At 38.4% G+C, this 14655-nt stretch overlaps 1 protein-coding gene and 1 long non-coding RNA gene across 4 annotated transcripts in view; one reads left to right on the forward strand and one right to left on the reverse strand.

Moving 5' to 3' along the window:
- Positions 1-6178: 6178 nt before the first annotated feature.
- LOC120543987 lies at positions 6179-12158 on the reverse strand. The gene is made up of 2 exons (XR_005636421.1): positions 12049-12158; positions 6179-8677 (listed from the first exon to the last, which is right to left on the reverse strand). It is a non-coding gene; the product is annotated as an uncharacterized LOC120543987 (long non-coding RNA).
- The window catches only part of LOC120543986 (androgen receptor-like), a 31949-nt gene continuing 23597 nt past the window's right edge, over positions 6304-14655 (forward strand). For 2 of the 3 annotated variants that reach the window (XM_039777448.1, XM_039777449.1), the window contains exon 1: positions 11450-12594. In XM_039777448.1, coding sequence (XP_039633382.1) covers positions 11450-12594 — 1145 coding nt within the window. Of the gene's footprint in view, positions 6416-11226; positions 12595-14655 lie in introns of those variants that run through there. The other variant, XM_039777447.1, reaches the window with a different exon arrangement.

Consider the following 14655-nt stretch of genomic DNA (forward strand, 5'->3'; position numbering starts at 1 on the left):
AATGGTTGCTGAATGCCCTTTTATTCAGACTTGGTAGAACAATGATGCAGAGACATTTTAAGTGTGGTTAAAGCTCAAATGCATGCAGTTCTGGTGTTAAAGCAAAGACTGCAATCCTGCAGAAATCGCCTGGTCTTGTAAACTATAGCCTTTTGCCACAACTCTGAGCTGTTACTGTAAAGAGTAAAAATGCAACAGTGTAAAATACAACAATGCTACTTAGAACATTTAATATCTTGTAGTCAGATAGGTTTAGTAGACACCGGTCTCTGGTGTTGAAGTCACAGGCTTTGTATCTGTATTATACTGTTTGGAAAGACGTCTCGATGTCTCATACCACAGAGTGTGTGTGTGTGTGTGTGTGTGTGTGTGTGTGTGTTTTTTTTTGTTAAATTTCTCAATGTTTTGAACACCACAAACAAAAGCCCATTCATTCATTCCTTTTTACATTGATCCATTTTTTGGCCATCACTTTGCGTTAAATTCAAATCCCAGCTTCATTTAATAAAAACAATACATGGAAAATCCATCACTTCCTCTTGAAATGATTGATGACATACTCTTTGTAGTTAACAAAGTCTTTGAGCTGCAATTGTCTGCACTTACAGTATCATCTGTACAGTGTATCATTTAAAATGCATTTCCTCTATTAGCCACTAGATGGGTACAAGGAAAGCCACATATTGTACTAAAGTCCTGAAGAAAACTCATAATGTCACTGTGGTCGCAGTAACAGTGTTTGAAAACCACTTTATTAAAAAGATGTTAAAGCTTAAAGAGAGGTTTGTTTAGGAACGATTTTGCTTAATCAAGCATTCGTATGAAATTGGTTCAAACCAGTAAATTATTCAACCATTTTTCAAAAAACAAATTCCAGGTAAGCTCTAATAGCAAATGTAGTCATGTTTTGCATTATTTCAGACGACAGAGTTGTTCAGGTAAACTTGGAGTCTATCAAAATGAAAGAACAAATTAGAACAGTACTGTTTATATAGCAATAAACAACCTATTCCTCTCTATTTCTCTGTTCCCCCACTGTCTTTTCATGAAATGTGCAAGAAAGGCTTTGTGTCCTACAATGAATATAGACACAGTCGAGACAAAGCACACATATCACCTGCACTTAAAGTCAATTATGGCTGAATCTGATGTTAGTAGATAGGCAGATTATATTGTCTGCTTAGCAGTTTGGGTTTTTTATTGTTAATGAAAAGCACCTGGATGAAGGAAAACTAATTTCAAGAAAGAAGAAAAACTAAAGCAAAAAACACAAAAATGTATATGATAATATTTAAATTTCTTTTTTTTGATATATTTTGACTGCCACACAGGTGCTCCCATGCCATCCGCAAGTTAAGGACATAAAGTACAACCGGTGACTGCAGAGTTGGCACCTGTAATGTAATATAAATGGCACTGTTAATATACTTATAATAATATATAAAAACAATTATAGCAATGCAGTAGGCTAAATGGTCAACAGAACAGATAAAAGTAAACTTTTTGTATTTCATAACATAGCAGAACTAAATACTTAACTGTTTCTCACTTGTTTACTATTCAAGTACATGCAATGTCAGACTAACCTCATTAGGTTTCTGCTTTACACAAATTCATAAACATTACATTGTATGACAAGTTCCCAGCTTAACCCTTACTACACCAATTCAATATTTAAGTGTGATTGATGTAATACCTGAGTGTATGTTACAACTAAGCTTTATATCTAGATGAAATTACAATATGGCAATGGAGAGTAATGAAGGAGATGTTTATGGAGACATTTCAATGTATCTTTGCATGTTTCCTGAATTACAGTACAGACGAGAAATTATGGCTCTACACATTACAAAATATTTTCAAGGCACTTGTTTGTGGTTTTGGCAATGTCAATTTAACTTCACTAGCTTGCCTGGTATGATCATGTAAATCCAAAATAGAAGTACGTTGTTTGTATAAGACAATTTAGTAAGAAATATTTAAATAAGTAGTGAGACTTCCAAACTGTCTGTGACTCTGAGCCAAGACAAACTTTTATGCATGTCACCAACATGTGTTCTAAGAATAACTAAGACCAATAATTAAAGGTGCTCTAAGTGATGTGAAGCATTCTTTAGGCTACAACATTTTTCGTTACATACAGCAAACATCTCCTCACTATCCGCTAGCTGCCTGTAATACTGCGTTTTTTTACACTGTGTTCAGGGGGAACACAGTGTAAAAAAACGCAGTATTAAAATTAGTAAAATGCGTATTCATGACTCAACCAACTCCTTCTTGTCGGTTATTGGCTGGAACACTGTTTGTTATGGTTCGTTGTGCAGGTTGGCGCGGTTTGTTTTTGTTGCCATTTGTGGAGCCTGGGCTGTCTACAGAGACCGCGTTTTTTTACAGTGTGTTCAGGAGACAGGCAGCTAGCGGATAGTAAGGAGATGTTTGCTGTATGTGACAAAAAATGTTGTAGCCTAAAAAACGTGTCACATCACTTAGAGCACCTTTAAGAGTACAGAGTACTGCTTTGTTCGGAACTATTTGCAATATCTTAATGTGAGTGTTGGGGGGGCACTAGTCCAAACTAAAGACTAATGACATGGCCACTTGTTGCCTTATATTTACCCTGAAGCACCTCCTTAACATTGAAACACATTTCCCCATCTTATTCATAATAATTGTATAATGCTTTGACCATGACAATTTACAGTCAATCGTTGTACTCAAAATTTTAATTTGTTGAAGCACATCCTTCACATGCAACTTAAGTTTCGGCTCTGCCCTTTTTTTTTTTTTTTTTTAAATATGTTTTTATTTATTACATATTACATATTAATAAACCTTTCTGCCAATATGCCAGAGTTAGTCAGAAGGCTATTTTTCATCTGTAGTCCCTAGACAGATGCTAAAAGTCACCCTAAAAGAAAGTAAAACTACATATTTACATAACAATATAAAAATGACAATACATTTAGTAAAAAGTAGTATTAAGCTAAAATGTACAATAGAAACATAGCACACCAACAATCAGACAAACATCAGACCAGAGATCTTCAACAGGGGTCCGGGACCCCTAGGGGGTCCTCAGTGTCACTGCAGGGGGGCTTCCAAATTATTGTCAACTTTTGAAAGTTTGTTTTTTTCAAAAATTAACATGTCTAAACATAATTCCCACATATTATTAGCAAATATAAATCCCCATTGATGATAGGCTTACTGGCCTCTAGGTAAAGTAGTCACTAAGATAGCCACCCACAGATACAATTCATCCTAAAGATTCACTGTGCCTCATAAAAGATGATTTATTAAAATGATGCCGACAATTAATATTATATTAATATAATATTATATAAAGCTTAGTATTCTATGCACTAAAATGTATGTATAAAGGCTTTAGGCCGCACTACACATTATTGTAGGCCCAGTTGAATATTATATAATTTTATATGTGCAGTAGTAGGGGGTCCCTGTCCATCTCTCTTTCAGTTAAGGGGTCCTTGGCTTAAAAAACGTTGAAGAGCCCTGCATCAAAGACATGAACACATTCACACACACAAGGCAAGAAGCCAGCAGGGGGCAGCGAGAGCAGGTCAAGAAGTTAATGGTAATGTTGACGGCTCTGATTATCAATGAGCCATTTCTTTACCTGGATCTTAAATGTACTATATGTGTTATGGGGGTGAGGTTCCACTCAGTAGCAGCTCGAACAGAAAAAGCAGTTTGTCCAAATACACTTTTCCTAAATGGAATGGTACAATCTCCCCTCGCTGCACCTCTGGTTCTGCTGTGATCAGCTGTTCGGATGTTGACAAACTGGTGGAGAGGAGGGGATGATAAACCATGAATAATTTTATAGACAAGACATAGATTTGAATATTTGACCATGTTTTCCCAGTTGAGTAATCTGTGTTTTTGTAATATTGGACAATGATGACAAATGCTTGGTTTCTTGTCCAGGATTTTAACAGTTCGTTTGTGAAGTGACTGCAGAGGTTTCAGAGATTTAACACTAGCTTGTGACCAAATGGGTAAACAGTAAGTGATATGTGAGAAGATCATAGAGTGCATGTACATTTTTGCTGCATTGCTACATTTGATGGCGAATGTATCTAAAGTTTCTGAGGTTGAATTTGATTTGATTAGAGACCCTTTTTACATGTAATGTAAATGACAAATTTTAATCAATTAAAACCCCCAGATATTTGTATTCTGACACGATCTGCAGCCTGTCCCCTTACCTCTTATTATTTGTTCCACAACTGACTGAAAGACTTCCTAGTTCTTCAATGGTGAATTTCACAATAGTATTGAATTGTCAGTTTACATGCAACCTTTTTTCCTGGTCATGATTAATGGTAAATCATTTGTAAAAAGAAATAGCATATGCATGCTCATGAAACTGTTACATTTCAGTTTCTCTAATACAAACAAAACTGTGATGAATTAAATCAAATGCAGGATAAATGTGTGTGTTCCTCTTTACGATGCATTGCAAAACTGATCTTGTCACCTTAAAGAGAAGCCATTATTGACTGCAAAAGCAGCAAAAAAAATTACTAGCGTAAGGAAAACCATCTTGAAAACTATGGCAGCATTTGCTTAAAATTAAAAGCTCAACAAAAGAGATTGATGACCTCCTAACAGGATTATTGTGGCATCAAACCGCAAAACTACAACCTCAGAAGTTACCAGAGAGTTGCAGAAATGCATCTGCGTCAACAAAAAAGGGCACATAGTGGCCAAGGCTTCTAAAAGCTTCAGTCAGGCAGTGCCTCCCTGATATTCTTTCCTTTCCTTCTCATCCATTCAGTTTTACAACTGAGAGATTTGGAGCTGAGTTTGGCATGGGCCTGTGTGTTATAGAAAAACAATTATAACAGTATGAGTTTCAAAACAGACCTACTTCTTGTTAGGTCATTCCCTTTTTTTAAGGACAGAAGGCCATGAATGACTGCCAGACAGAAATGTCCCCGATAAGAACGCCGACTGCAACATTTAACACCTGCATTTTGTACTCTCTAGTAGCCTTGCTTAAGCTGAAGCCAGTTGAAATGGGAGTCAACCAAACTCACTATGATTTTTTGAGAGACTTTATAAGCTGTGCTCAGTGCAATTAATGTTAAATGTTAATGTTAAAAAAACTTTATATTGTAGAAATAACACATGCAAGGTATAATGACTTGAATTCCAGTGCAGTGACATTAAAATGTTCCATTTGTGTTTACTCTGGCTTAAACCTCTCAGGCTCCACAGTGTGAAAACCAACATGCAAATTACACTTTCCCTGCATAACTATTTGGCAAGAATTCACAATAACAACTTAGTGTCACTTTTGCTTTTTCTGATAGTATATGAAGCCTAATATTACCCTCACTCTCGAGCTAAGAGTGGGTGGAGATAAAGGCGGGAATGTGTGGGAGAGGAAAAAGCAAGGTTTCTAAGAGGCAAAATGCCAAGGCTGAGACATGAGATCGTCTTCTCCTAAAAAAACAGGGAAGCCTGTGAAAGTGAAAATTCAAGGTTACAAACAGCATGGGTGTTCCAAGTTTGGTCCCCAAGCCCTTGCTGGGGAAACCTCGGATTTAGCATTGTTTCAAAGTTTATACTGCACATATGTGTATCAGATTCTATCATTGCTCATATAAACACAAACATTTGAATCCTGATTTCCTTCAAGGTAACTGACAGTAATATGCACCTAGATAGAAAGATGCAGTTTTTCAAGCCAGAAAGTGTCATTATTTAAAATAAGTCCATCCTTTACTTCCCCCAGTTTAACTGGCTTCTAAAGGATTTCGGTGCTTGTCCACGGGCTTAACGGGCTGATCTGGGCATCCTACCAGTTTATCTCACAGGCCGCTGCACTGCAGAGATGGTTGTCCCGGACAACATCAAGGTAAATGCGGATCAAAAGGAGGGATCCTTGGCCTACATGTACTGCTTCGTAACGAGCCAAGGCTTGGTCCCATCGGTGAGGGTTTTTGATGCTATAACACCCAAACACTTACACTTGTGGCCCTAGGTTACTGATAATGTAACCTATAAAACTAACTTTATGTTTCTTCTTCATATTATAAATCAAGCTTCATAATCATGTCAACTAACCGACTCTGTTTTCAGTTGGTTAAGACAAAAGAGTTGATGTTTTCATGTTGGTTCTTTATCTATTAACGTACGCGGCTCAAAGTTCAGTGTACTCAAGAACAGGGCTTTTGGCTTTATTGGATAGTTGAGATCAAAGAACAACTGGATGGAAACATAAGAAGGCAAAGAGGGTTGATGTGCAACAACATGCATTTACATCTTTATCTGAACGAGTGCATGCTGGCCATTGGATTTTACTTTTTCTGATGGTTTTCACTTGAATAGTTCAGTGATGGATTGCAAGAAAATACAATGAAAAGCAACAAGCTGCTGTGTCTACGTGAGTAAGATTTTTCAGATTGGAGTTGCGTCTCAGAAGATTTTGATTGATTGGGCAGCTCATGTTTTGGTGCTAGCACAAAGACGTATAGTAAGATGCCTGTGCAGCAGAGCCTTAGCTGACCATATCATCCTGGATAACATTTAAAACTGTATATAATATATAGTATTTTTTGAGAAGGTGGAAACATTCCATGGGATCCAAAAGCAATTTATGGGAATTAACTGGAAATAACAGGAATAGAGAATGTATGGAATATATGGGTTATGTTTGAGTAATATGCACAAGCTGTTTTTACATTTGCAGATGGAAACAAACCTTTCGCCATATGATAAATAGACATAATTTTAAACCCTTCTATAATAGAAATGAAATAATCAATTTATCAATCAATTAACTCTCTGAAGAATAAGCCCTTTGTTCATTTTTGTAATAAAAAAAACCCATCAGTTTGTCATATACATACAATGTGAAATGTGCTTTGTGGTGAGTTAGCTAGCAAGTTAACTAATGGGGAAAGGTACTTTTCTAATTTGAGCCGACAATGTAGGCCATGTGCAAACTTTGGATTTAAAGTGAACATCCAATTAAGGTACATCCCCCAGCTACCTAGCAAAAACTATCAGAATGTGTTAAAAGTTTATAAACCGTGCACTTTGCTGTGATGAAAGAGTGTGCTGCTGAATGCAGAGCATGGTTACAATTCAAGTAATAGGTATAGTAGTTTTAGATATTTTAATGCAGACATATTACATAATTATCTTTAACTATTGGAATTGTTCAATTGTTCCAAAATTCACAAGCTTAGCTTCCCTTGGAAAATGTACCTTTTGCAACCCTTGTCTCTAGACTTCTATGTTATATGTTTTAAAGAGTTGACTGTCTAAAGCACTTTGCTTCAGCAGGTTCGCTGTAGTTATTCTAGTATTGCTTGAAGTCAGTAGCTGTCAACAGACAAGACAACAAGACAAAAACACAAACAGCAACATCTTAACTGTTGTTCACATTGTGATTTTCAGAGCAGTCTCGGGGCTGACCAACAATATGTAAACTGTTTGACAAGAGAGTGCCAAATAAGCTTATTCTACAAATTTTGTAAGCTCTTCCATGGCAAGAACAACTTCTGTTGTATGATAGTTACCTCACATGGAGTCTTGGTGTTGCAAGCTATTTGAAGGGTTCCACCAACTAAGAGAAGCCTTCACCTTTTATGGGAGAGCTGCAGGACAAATGCCAGCATATTTTAAGAGACACTGCAATAGCAGCCCTGAACAATCTGCCTCGCTGACACTGTTGTGAGCTGGGTAGATGAATGCATTGATTGAGATTTTGTGTACTGACTATATTTGTATGTGGCTGTGTGTATCTATATGTTGCTATTTGCACTGACTGTGGAAACAAATATCCATCTGGGACAATACATCTAAATCTGATAAAGCTCATGAAATACGACTGTATTTAAGTGTCAGAGTGACAGAAGGCTGCCTCCAACGCCGAGTCATCTTCTCCCAGCTGGCAATGGGTAGAATGGTCAGATTAGGGAGATATAACTCTGTGAAGGCCATCCTTAAAGAAAAGTTAACATCAGTACTCAACCTCATGAGAAAAACAACCTTCAGAACCACTGTCATGATCAGTGTCAAAACAAATTCACAGCATCAAGGACACAGCACGAGCCGGGAAAACCCCCAGACTTCCAAACATGTCACTGCTGTGGCAATGTATGTTATTGTGCTACCGAATGCTTCGGTGCCGTCTGACGGACAGCAGCAGGCAGAACAGTTAATGGCTGGGATGATTTGGGTCTCTGATAATCCTGTTGGCCTTCTTCTTACATTGCTGGGTGTAGAGCTCCACCAGATCAATCACAGACGTGTTGAACCTCAGGTCTCGAAGCTTGGTGACAAACTTAAAGGGCACAATGGTGTTGAATGCTGAACTATAGCCGATGAACAGCATTCTCACATATGTGTTCCTCTGGTCCAGGTGGGAGAGGGCAGTGTTGAGGGAGAGGGAGATGGTGTTGTCAGTAGATCTAACTGGCCTGTATGCAAAAAGCCGGAGAGTGGATCTCAAAGTGTGCATGGAAGTTGTTCAGTTCATCACGGAGAGATGCTCATACTGCTGGTTTTCTTTTTGTCGTCTGTGATTCGTTGTTCTTAGTCCAGCCCGCTGTAAAGATAGTCACACAAAGCCTTTTGAAGTTTTTTAGTCTTTTTTTCTGCATGTTTCTTGCTGAAAAGGGTTGTCAGATTTGGGGCACTGAAAACAGAAAGAAAAATGATATCTGGTTTGTAGAAATTATAGCATCTATACATTGACAAGACACCTGACTAATTTCATAGTTTCTATCCCATAAATGCACAATAAATCTATGTGATAATGATAATGACAATGATGATAATAATGATGATGATGATGATGAATAAATATTGTCTAAAAAACATGCTTAAAACGTTTGTCAGAAAACTTTTATTCATGTTTCTTAGGCTGTATATCCCTGTACAGTATGCAAAATGACAAATGTACAAGGGGAAATATTTTTTTTAATTCTTTTATATGTCTTTTATATAGAAATAATATTTATAGCACTGTGCTGGGTTTTAACTTCACCTCTGGCTTCTTATTGTGCCAGAGGTGAAGCATCAGTGAGCATCAGTTTGAACATCATGAATCATGTGATGTGACTGTCATTTGAAACAAGCATTTGACATAATGTAAGTGAAAAGCAGGTAATGTTTTCCTGCTTGGTCTCATGATGGCGCTCGTGTCTCACTGTTACTATGAATAATGATGAAAAAGTTTGTTTATATTAGCTTATTGTCACATCATGATGATGCAGCACCTGGGTGTCAGGTTCATATTGGAAGGTTTTGATGACAGCAGCTCTGGAAAGGAAGATGTAGGGTACCTGATGATGAGGAATTTCATGTGCCATGTATGAACAATTTAAAAGCATGAGAATGACGAAACTAAGTCATATGACATGAGCTCTGACTGTGACAAATGTCAGAATACTGTCCAGGTAGCGGTGCCAAGAGATGTTAGGACTTATGAGGGAAACTCATTTAGTTACCTCAACTGCCTCGACCTTGCTGTTGCAACAGCAATTTTTTTTTTCTGGCCAAGTTTCTAACTTGAGAGCCAGAAGATCTGACAAGCGTTTCCCAGAAAATCCTTGGCCTTCAGCTGTTGTGGCCATGGCTGGAGAAAAGGAAGTTCCAAAAGCTGATGGGTGCTCTAAAAGTAATGTAGAGACAGAACTTCTTCAACTGAAGAACTCCCACAAAAAATGCTGGAGATTCCATTTCTGTCTATCCCAAAACAGTGGAGCGCAGAGTGCGCACAGCCATGTTGCGGTAATGACTGTGCTAACTAGTTTGAGTTTGGTATGTGTCAGTCTATGAGAAGTTGAACAACAGGATATAACAGGATATGCTAACAAATATTAATTAATTAAAACAAATTCTGATATACAGTATATGAGTACATATGTATATATGTTTGAAAAAACATGTATTTACACTGTAAGGGTTGAGACATAAAAATGCTCTGCTTTGAGTAATAATGTGAGTCTGATATGTTTTTTCCACAAAACGTTCAGTGACCTTGTTTAAATTATTACAACTACTCCCTCTTCCTCATTGAAAAATCTGAATCTTTGAATATGCAAAAAGTGTTTATTTCAAAAGTTATACTGGACCCAAGCTGTTACTGCCACTGTTCATCGCATCCCCAACCGGCACCGTCAGACACCGCCTACTCCCTAGAGGGAGTTTTTCCTCACCACTGTCGCACTGCTTGCTCTTGAGGGAATTACTGTAATTGTTGGGGCTATCTGTAAAGTGTCTCGAGATAACTCGTGTTATGATTTGATACTATAAATAAAATTGAATTTAATTGAATTTAGTCCATTCTCGGTGTATGCCCAGTGGAGCCTTTAAGTTTCCACATCACATTAAGGTGAATATTAGGATGTTAAGATGTTGTGATGTCACAAAATCCTTTAATAGTATATGTCTTAAACTCAGATATAAGGTGTGCAAAATGAAACTTTCCTCCTTCAGCAGATGAATGTGAAAACAAAACAAAGATGTGTACACACATCTTCCTGCACAGTAAAGGACAAACATTAAAGGGAGTTTAAGGGGATAGCAAATAAGCCCTGAATTCCCATAATTCTTGAATTTAATGTGCGGTGACAACTGTATCATTTTTGCTTTTCTTAATATTTAATGGATGGCTCTGTAAATCATCTCTGATCCATGTCTGATAGAAAATATGTTGTACATTACTGAATGTAGCCCACAAAACGTTCCTGTTTGAAATGAAATATCATCTTATTTTGATAAATCCCACTAAAATACAAGATGGCATGTCCCTTTGACCCATTAATTCATATGGCTGTGTATAGGCCTTCTGGATTCTGACTGTGCTATTGATGACAGACCTTTGCAGATGTTAGCAGGTGTAACATCTGTATTATCTGAACTGACCACTGGCCTAATAGCAGCATGCAAACTGTGGGGCACTGTGAAAACACCTCTGGAAAATGATTAACATCAACAATCAATTTTTAATTGGGGAGTAAAAACAGAAACTGAAGAGTATTCGGGCTGAATGGGAAATAGGCTCGTGCCCCGAGGAAGTCGCAGAGAGTCAATAAACATGTAGTAGGCCTACATAAATGACGGGTTTGCTTTGTATGAAACACACATGATGTAGGCCTAAATAGCAACGTGATTTCTCATCTCTCTTCCGCATTTAAGCATTTGACAAATAAATCATTCAGCGCTCTGCTTTTATTTCAGTGGGAGAAGTGCTCGCGTTTGACGGATACAAAAGTCCTCTCCTGGATTCCCTTCCCATCAAACCCACCTTGAGCGAATGACACTGATCAGTTAAGGAGGAGTTTGTGACTGCTGTAGCTCACTTAGCACCTTTACTAAAACTGTTTTTTCCCCAACGTGGGGGTTGAAGAGACCTTTGTCGTGCAAAGTTCGGTATCTTGGCCAAGTAAACACTTTCTGGGAAATGAGCCAAACTAACCGACAGTTATCTCGGACCAAAATGTGGCCAAGTGGGGAGAAAAAAAAGACAGGCGACGTTGTGAGCGCTCCCAGCATGGCGCTAAAAACTGAAGAAAGTCGGGTCTGTTTTAATAAAAACTCAACAGAAAACGGTGTCGGTGGACTGACAGAACCCGACAGTATGGACGCAAACGTTTACGGCTCCGGACACATTAGCCCGCTAGCCTGTGACATGGAAAAACCCTGCTGCCAGACAGCTGCTGCTCCTCATGAGGAGTTGTTAAACGCTGATTGCCGTGTGGGCGACAGTCGCTCTTTTTCTGCCTGCGCCACAATCTCGGAAACAACCAGGGAGCTGTGCAAAGCTGTGTCCGTGTCGCTGGGACTGAGCGACATGGACGTTGCTCTGCCCCCGCGTGCCGCAAATGACCAAATGAGAGGAGAGTATTTTTTCGGAGTCGGAGCCGTGCCTCTGAAGTGCCCCGGAGCTCAGGGTGCTGTCACCGAGTACTACACGTGCCCCGAGCGTCCCCTGCACGGCCAGAAGCAACTGGTGGAAATGTTCAAAAGTTCAGAGACTGATGCGCGTCTTCAACACCTTACCTCCTCTCGGACATCTGTGGACGAGCAGAACTTCACACTGGTCTGCGAGGCTGATGACACAACTTCAGAAGGGATAGATCATCTAGACAGAGCGCGTGCCGCGTCTTGTTCTTATGCCACATCCGCGCCAGGTAACTTGGCACACTTCGGTCAGACGGCTACAGAGCGACCGTGCCGAATTTACAAGCCACCCGACGAAGCGATAGACTTTGGGGAAGCCATGGAGAACAAGTTCGGGGGTTATCAGCCAGAACAATACAGCGTCAAAGTGGAATGTGAGGACACCGGTGAATCTGCCGGGGCATTGTGGGGCAGTCATTACACCTTTAATGAGAAGTACAACACTCAGTGTTGGGGCCCGAGGCAGTGCATGGATGTACAGAGCACAGGGGCCAACACCGCGTTCGTATGTAATCCACATGAAAGGAGCGTCATCCGTCCTCAGCAGTGGTACCCTGGCGGGATGCTGAGGCCGCCTTATCCCAACCCCAACTACGTGAAGACTGAAGTTGGCGAATGGCTAGATGTCGCCTACAATGACACCAGGTAAGTAATACTACTACTACTACTAATAATAATTAATAATAATAATAATAATAATAATAATAATAATAATAAGATTGTAGTATGTGATAAAAAAGCTGAAATAGCCTAATATTTAGAGAGCAGAGAAGGGGGAGTTTGTTCTAACTTCTAGAATATATTGCAACACATTTACACTCTGATCCTTATTTAGTGCTAGCCATCTCCAATGTGACCACAGTCTAACCTTAATATGACCCAGACATGAATGTCTGTCATCTGTAGAGTTACTCCCACATAAATTAGACGTTTTTTAGTATATTGACATTTTAATGGCAACAAAATGCAACACTTTCTCATAATATAACCTAAACGTCATCATCTAGATAGATTTAGGCTCTCATTCTGCTTAAAAAAATGTTTTTTAAAGACAGTTGTTTGTTATATATGTTTTTTTTTAAATAACAAGGAATACATTTATTCTCTTATTTTTACAAAAGTGTATTTTACGACATTATTAGGCTACTTTTAATAAATGCTTTGCAATAATTACTGACAAAATTTTAAAACGAAGTTCCTTCTAATTGAGGAGAAGAGAGTGGAAAGAGCCCTTGTTAAAATAAATTGTTGTAAACATGTTCCTTTATTTTGAGTAATTCCCCATTATGAAGCCATGCTTTATGAAAGCTAACACTGTAAATAAAATAGATAAAGTAATAATATCTGTAAGATTTGTTAAACATCAAAATTCACAAAATTCTGAAGAACAATTTTTTTCGTCCTTGCATGCTTTTTCATCAAACATAAAGAAATATTGTTTTCAGGGTTTTGTCTGCAGCACCTGCTCATAACATAACATAACATCCATTTGAACACAAATTAAGAAAGTGTGATTATATTCTTTAATACAACTATTTCAGAATGCATCCAGTCAAAATATGTGTATCACTGAAATGTGTTGTTTGTCTTCTGATATACGGTTTTGTGTGCAAGCATAACTCGAGTTTTCTTGTAGGAGAATATTCTCACTGAATTAGTTTGATTGTTTTCAGAAATACAGAATACACACAAAATTACAGAAAATAATGTTTGATTCCAATTGGGTTTGAAGTGGAAGTAAGCGGTTTAAAAAAAAAAAATCTGTGACAACTTCAGATGCATGCTGATCATTTTACAAATGTATCCAAAGCTTTTCACATGCGTTGTTAGTGTTGGGTTTGACATTTTCTCAACGTTATAAATTATTTGCATGGTCTGCCAAATCTGAGTGTTGCTTCCAGGAATACAAAGGCCACAGAGTGGACATGTTCACCGACGGACACAAGGTACCATGTGTACCCCAGACTAAGGCATCATGCTTTTCTCCAACTGTCTGTGATTTCACTGCGCTGGTGAATCATTGATAGTGATTGTTGACCAGATAAATATCAATGAACTGCTTGAAATACATGCTTCCTTGATTAGATTTGCTTCTGTTTGTTTCAGGTTGTTGGATTTTCATTTGTTTGCCTCATTTGAGAACAATGACACCAATGTTGGCTATTAGAGTGTAGTACATAAGTGCCAACATGCTCCAAACCAAACAACCATATGGCTTGTTTATGTTACTAAATTAGAAACATCTAAGCAAGGAATATAGATCAAACAGTAATCAGTGGTGTTCTTAATGTGAGGACACAGAGAAACACTGTGATCTAAGTTTTTTCTGTTTCAATCAATAAGACATCGAGTCCTAAACATGCTTTGCCTAATGGCAAAATGGGCATGCTGCTTATATTTTTATGGTAATTTGTCTTTATTGAATATTTGGATTGCAATGGGTAAAAATAGGGATTGCACTGGGAAAGAGAGAGATATGATTGATCATTGACAGATGTCCTGAGCCAGACCTCTGTCTCAGATCATGGTTTATTCAGTTTAGACTTGGTGAGCAGGATGTCACCAAGTGCATAAGCATAAAGACACTGGAGTGCTGAGAGGTACAGGTTTCCTCTTGCTTATCACCTCAAGTCCTGCAGCTTGTTTCAAGAGGCAGGTTTACTGGCTTGAAATTGGGGAAATTGGGGCGGCTGTGGCTCAGGTGTT

This window comes from Perca fluviatilis, chromosome 16 (genome assembly GCF_010015445.1).
Source record: "Perca fluviatilis chromosome 16, GENO_Pfluv_1.0, whole genome shotgun sequence".
Classification (NCBI taxonomy): domain Eukaryota; kingdom Metazoa; phylum Chordata; class Actinopteri; order Perciformes; family Percidae; genus Perca; species Perca fluviatilis.